Raw genomic sequence first — 6,290 nt, forward strand, 5'->3', positions numbered from 1 at the left:
GTCGAGCCGCAGTCTGGAGAGCGCGTGTGTTGACTGAGGTTTGACGGAAGAGAAGATGAAGAAGAGAGCACCAAACGCAGCCGTGGAAATCACCAAGGAGAAAATAGCACTTTTGGTTTCATGAGGAGAATTTGATTTCCTGACACTTCACCAGTTGGTTTCGTCCCAAATTTATTTGTATTTTTTTTGTGTCCTTCCGGGTGGCTGAAATCCATGCCATGCTGAAAAATAAATGCTAGTTCAGCCAGCATGTTTCTTATTCCTACACATCCCTTCATGTTTGAACTGTGAAAATATACCCGCTTAAAGCCTCCACTGGCTGGAATACATCCTACCAGGTGGTCACGTGGCTTTCATGCTCAGGGCACTATTGTGAGCAGGCATGTGTTGTCATGGTGAAGCACCCACAACTCCTGCCTCTTCCTCACAATGAAGAAAGCAAAAAGCCGCAGGATCTCTTTGCAGACCTGCTGGTTTGATCATCTGGCCAACATTCACTATTTGAATGTTGGCTGGCTCCACCCCCGAGAGTGACTGGGTTAAAGGTTGACTTGTTTTATGTAACACATTCCAGTCTTGTCTCGCTACAACTGACACCACACAGGTTCGTAGGCTGATCAACTCGACTGTTAGCGTACATATTCACTTTTAATTGTCCTTTTCTATCGACTGTAAAGCAGTCACGATGTTGGACCTGATGCAAGATGAGGTGTTCATGGCTTACAGAACCTATGCACTTATTGTTATCCTGAAGATGATGATTATGTCGCCATTGACTGCTTTTTACCGCTTCAGCAGAGGGGTAGGTCAACACCAGTCGTGTATTCAACGACTGTTAAAACGTTATTTCAGTGTGTATGTTCATGCTTTAGTCCTTCGCCAATGTGGAAGATGTGGCCCACAAGTCTGCAGAGGAGAGAAAGAAACTGCTGAAGTCCCACCCAGATGTTGAGCGAGTTCGTAGGTGAGGCAAATTCTGCCGAGACTGCAGTTTAATTTGCGAAATTGCTACATCATGTATTTGTCTTGTCTGTTCCAAGTAACAGTAGACAATGAGTGGCGGGTAGTGCATTTGGTACCTGGGCCTTTAGTGTGGATTTAACTTAATCCACCTCCTAATACCGCTACTGTTACATGGGCTCACAGACAGTCAGATCTTATAAAATTCTCAGGCGATCCAGGTAAAACTCCTAATTTGCTACCATATATTATTGCCAAGCATTCCCTCCTCTAATTTCTTTAAATTATATACTACCGTACTAGTATACACTATGACATTTAACGACCCTGCAGTTCTGTTACATGAAATTGTGTTAAGAGTTTCAAAAGCTCTGACTGTCTGAATGTGACTGGATGAGCGATGTGATTGGAGCAAGAAAGTGAGTGAGCAAGCTCGAGTTTGAAGGCGAAAATGTGCAGAGCGAGTTAATTCATTCCTTCATCTTCCCTTCCGCTTATCCTCAACGAGGCTTGACAACTGAAAAAATATCAATGATGTCATCAATTAATAAATGTTAACCTGACTATCATCACCTTTGCGTTGACGACGAAAAAACCTGGTTGCTCAAACTTTAGTATAACGTAGCAGTTGTTTGAAGGTTTAGAATTACTGGAACATTCATGCTAATTTTAATTAGCTGTCTATGATGTTTCGTATTATAGGTTAGCCTTAAGCTATTGGACTTTCGTGATTTGTAATGTGTGAATGGTTTGCTTGAACATTTTGGTGTTTAAATATTCAATGTACTCTGACACGTTCCTCATTTCAGTGATTTCTGTTTTCTGTTAACCAGATGTCACCTGAATGACTTGGAGAACGTTGTTCCTTTCGTGATGGTCGGCTTATTCTACGCCCTGAGCGGACCGGAACTCCCAGCCGCACTCCTTCATTTCCGCATCTTTGCCGGTTCTCGGATCTGCCACACCATCTCCTACATTGGGGCTTTTCCTCAGCCCTGCAGGGGTCTGTCTTTTCTCGTGGGCCTGGCAGCCACCGTATCAATGGCCTACAATGTCCTCAGTAAAGTTCTCGTTCTTTGAAGATGACTGTCCCTCAACCATTTTCACCATTTGGATGAAGATAACTGAAATTCTGCTCCAACTTCTAAAGGTCCTAAAACCACCTTTACCCAGCTTAGAAGCACAATATTTCCGTGCCGGCCGTTTATTTCTAACGGGGTATTAAAGTATTCACTCGAATAATTTGGCAAATAAAATTTTTTCATACAACCATTTTAATGACTATTTTTGGGTAAAAGTTCAAAAAGTATTGCATCAGTAGTGCCAGAAGGCATACTAAAATATTCAGTAGTTCAAATTTGAACTTTCAAATCTTTCATAGCAAATGAATCATGAGCAAAAATTTTATGAAACCTTGAAAAACTGAATTACACTCAGAATACTGTATGTTTCTTAACCATTGCATCAAAGAAATCGATTCAGTCAGTGTACACTCTCACTGAATCACCAATTTGACATTTTGGGCCAAAGGCTGGACTGGACAAAAGAGGTACCTGTGGGCAGCAGCCTAACCAGGGAAGTCCAGACTTCACTATCTCGAGTCACTTCATCCAGCGCTTCCATGGGGATCCAGAGACATTCCCAGGCCAGCTGTCGCTCCAATGTATCCTGGGTCGTTCTGGGGGCCTCCTACCAGTGGGACGTGCCTGGAACATCTCATCAAGGAGGTGTACAGGAGGCATCCGAACAAGGTGCCCGACCCACCTCATCTCGCTCCTCTCGATGTGGAGGAGCAGCGGCTCTACTCGGAGCCCCTCCCAGATGACGAGCTTCTCACCCAGGAACACCTCAACAGGGAGGCATCCTAACAAGATGGCCAAGCCACCTTATCTGGCTTCTCTTGATGCAGAGGAGCAGCAGCTCTACTCTAAACCTCTGCCGGATGACTGAGTGTCAACTCCACCACTTGGGGCAGGATCTCATTCTTGACTAGGAGAGGGCACGCCACCCTTTTCCGACTGAAGACCATGGCCTTAGATATGGAGGAGCTGATTCTCATCCCAACCGCTTCACACTCGGCTGCGAGCCGCTCTAGCGAGAGTTGAAGGTTGTGGTTTCATGAAGCTGACAGTACCACATCATCTGCGAAAAGCAGAGACGTAATTCGGAAGCCACCAAACCGAACCCCCTCAACACCTTGACTGTGTCTGGAAATTCTGTCTGTAAAGGTTATGAACAGAATCGGTGATGATCTTGTACTCAACAAATGCACTGTACTTGATTTTAAAACAAGTTAAATCCACTGTAACATTATGCACAGATTGAACGTGAAAATTCAAGTCGTAACTAAAGGTATTGTCGGCATTTTGATTAGGGTTGGGGGAGGGGCAGAGTCATTTGTGGGGAGCTGAGTTGAGAAGAGCTGCATTTTGGGAGAGATGATCAACCTGGAGAGGTGGGGTCATATTGATTGGAAGTTGGCAGGGGAGCAGAGTCAAATCCATTGAAAAACAAGTTTAACTCGTTTGCCCAGTCCTGGTATCCAATTGTGGCTTGTCCACCCCTCTTCAGTTATTTGTCCACACCTCTCTGGCATTGTTCTGCTCAAGGCATTTTTCCTGTTCTACTCTTTAAAGTTCCTCTTTATCTCTTGAGATGAAGGCTCTCTTCACGTTCAGGAGAGTCTTCATTTCAGGGGTCAGTCAAAATTTATTGTTGAAAAAAAAACACTTTACTTCCCTGTGCTTTCCACACAGAAACTTATGTGATGCGGTTCATCAGACCATCAATGTCGCTTTACACTTGGTCACAGTCTTTCAGTTTTCATTGTTGGCTGGCTCCACCCTCAGAGTGACCAGGTTAAGGGTTGACCCGTTTGTTTCTAACACACTCCAGTCTTGTCTCGCTGCAACGGACACCACACAAGCAGCTAAGCTGATCAACTCAACATTTACCATACATATTTACTTTTTGCAAGTCAACCTCGACTCTAATAGCGGTCTTTATCAGCTGTCACAATGGTGCACCTGATGGAAGATGAGGTGTTCATGGCTTTCAGCACATACTCACTTATTGTTATCCTGAAGTTGATGATCATGGCGCCGATTACTGCTCATTACCGCTTCAGCAGAGGGGTAGGTCAACACCAGTCATGTCTTCAATAACTGTTAAAACAGGAAACATTATTTTAGCGTGTATGGCCATGTTTTAGGCCTTCGCCAATGAGGAAGATGTGGGCCATCGACCTACGGAGGAGAAAAAGAAGATGCTGAGAACACACCCAAATGTTGAGCGGGTTCGTAGGTGAGTGAAATTTCTGCGTAGTCTGCAATTCAATTTGCTAAATTGCTTCATAATGTATTTGTCTTACCTGTGGCTTATTAAGAAAGGATATTTTGAACACCCTGTTCCAAGGAATTGTATAATAATTAGTGGCAGGCCGTGCATTTGTTACCCGGACCTTCTGTGGGGACTTACAAATCTTAAATTGACCTCTTAATACCACACCATACTGCCAAAGGAGAATTCAAGAATAAACTAGAAAGTTCTCTTGGTGTTTTCAAGTGTTTATTACGGTAATGTAGAAAATATTGCCATAACACACGCAAGAATTACATGACAAAAATAAAGAAATGGCCAGTATACAGTATATTTACCAAAAGATATTGCTACTTGTTCTAACATTGGAATGTTGTACATTCATAGTCTTTTATTTTTTTGGTGTTCACTTCTCACTGTTGTTCTATTTCAATAATTTACAATGAGAAAAAATCCTGACAAAGCAGAAAATAACTGTTTTTGTTTCAAAGATGTCATCTAAATGACTTGGAGAACGTCATTCCCTTTGTGCTGGTGGGCTTTTTCTACGCTCTGAGCGGACCGGAACTGTCAGCCGCCCTGCTTCACTTCCGCCTCTTTGCCGGTTCTCGGATCTGCCACACCATCGTCTACCTAGCCGCTGTGCGTCAGCCCTGCAGGTTTCTGGCCTTTCTCGTGGGTGTGGCGGTCACCCTATCGATGACCTACAATGTCCTCAGTAAAGTTCTCGTTCTCTGAAGATGACAGCCACTGCCCCTTAACCATTTGTGTACTTCAGTTTGCTAAATCCCAACATTTTGCATTGTAAAAGGTTTTGGGTGGTGATTGTTTGTATTGAATCTTGAGAATTCAAATAAAAGATTTAAAAAAAATCCTACCTCATTTTTCTCACTGTCTAAGAAATTGATGAAAGAAACCGAATCAGTGAAATAAGTGCAAGGATGAAAGTGGCTTTGACATCCTTGGACCCCATTTACACAGAACAAACTGGTTACTTAGATATTAAAAGTAAAGTATGACTTGGGATCTGGGCCTTTACCCCCAATCTGGTCCTTCACTACCACTGCTGAGTCGGAATTTTGAGTTGTTTCTGAAGGGACTACCACTGTTGATTCAGGATCTTCCTCCACTTGATCTGGAATTGCCATTCTAGATCACTAAATGTCCACAGTAAAGTTCTCGTTCTTTGAAGATGACTGTCCCTCAACCAGTCAACCAGTACACCAGGGAGTGTAATGCCTCCCTTATGCTCTTATTTTCTTCAGAAGGCCTATCTTGTCATACTGGGGAACTTTGAGGAGTCTTTGAGGGGCTTCATTCTCAACTCCCAGCAATACCACCTGACTAAACTATATATATTAAGTCTGCTCAGGTCTTGGTCAACAGAGTCAAAAATATCAACTGACTAAGCCATTTTTGGAGAATCCTCAGGGCAGCTTCTTTTTGTGAGTTGACTACCCCATGACAAGGTGATAATAGTCAGTGTAATCCCGCTTGGTTTGTTGAATCTTTGTCCTGTTTGGTCTGATATAATTTGGAAAGTATTGCACCGTTTTTCTCGACTTTATTGGGCTTTTGATAAGCTGCAGCGAATACATGGTCTTCTGACCAGCACGGCAGCTGCTTATATTAAAAATCAAGTTGCCTTGCGACCACAAACACAGTTGCTGCATTTACTACAGTTTCTTTTAACAGAGCTAAAGAGAATTACCTTGGGCAGTGAGCCACATGCTGCTAAAGACAAATACACTGTTCTCTGATCATGCAGCAATGACCGTTTACCTACAAGTGGATGTCACCATGTTGGAGCCACTTCCAGTTCAGGTGAAGTTCTATAAATGTTGGCCTTCTGTACCACTGTTTCCTGTGGCTCAACAAACCATGGTATTAAATGGATGGTTACGGTTAAGACCGGGAGCAGGTCCACGCCTGGAATGCACGTCAAATTTTGTTGTTTAAGGTCCAAGCGACAATGGATAAATGGATTGTCGGGTGTCTGTTTTACTGGTAGA

The 6,290-nt window shown here is 43.3% G+C and overlaps 2 protein-coding genes across 3 annotated transcripts; both read left to right on the top strand.

The window, feature by feature from the left end:
• The first annotated feature begins 505 nt into the window (after positions 1–505).
• Positions 506–2,233, top strand: LOC133397399 (microsomal glutathione S-transferase 1-like). 2 transcript variants are annotated; one of them, XM_061668246.1, is made up of 4 exons: positions 506–604; positions 681–802; positions 873–964; positions 1,794–2,233. In XM_061668246.1, the coding sequence occupies exons 2-4, from the start codon at positions 686–688 to the stop codon at positions 2,038–2,040; spliced, it is 456 nt and encodes a 151-aa protein (XP_061524230.1). In that variant the 5' UTR covers positions 506–604; positions 681–685; the 3' UTR covers positions 2,041–2,233. The 2 variants fall into 2 exon arrangements, with proteins under 2 accessions (XP_061524230.1, XP_061524229.1); XM_061668245.1 differs by having other exon boundaries at positions 516–604; positions 678–802.
• Positions 2,234–2,326: 93 nt separating this feature from the next.
• LOC133397400 (microsomal glutathione S-transferase 1-like) lies at positions 2,327–5,090 on the top strand. The gene is made up of 3 exons (XM_061668247.1): positions 2,327–4,094; positions 4,172–4,263; positions 4,770–5,090. Exons 1-3 carry the CDS (start codon positions 3,978–3,980, stop codon positions 5,014–5,016), a joined length of 456 nt encoding a protein of 151 aa, XP_061524231.1. The 5' UTR covers positions 2,327–3,977; the 3' UTR covers positions 5,017–5,090.
• The last annotated feature ends 1,200 nt before the right edge of the window (positions 5,091–6,290 follow it).

Source organism: Phycodurus eques, chromosome 22 (assembly GCF_024500275.1).
Source record: "Phycodurus eques isolate BA_2022a chromosome 22, UOR_Pequ_1.1, whole genome shotgun sequence".
Lineage (NCBI taxonomy): Eukaryota > Metazoa > Chordata > Actinopteri > Syngnathiformes > Syngnathidae > Phycodurus > Phycodurus eques.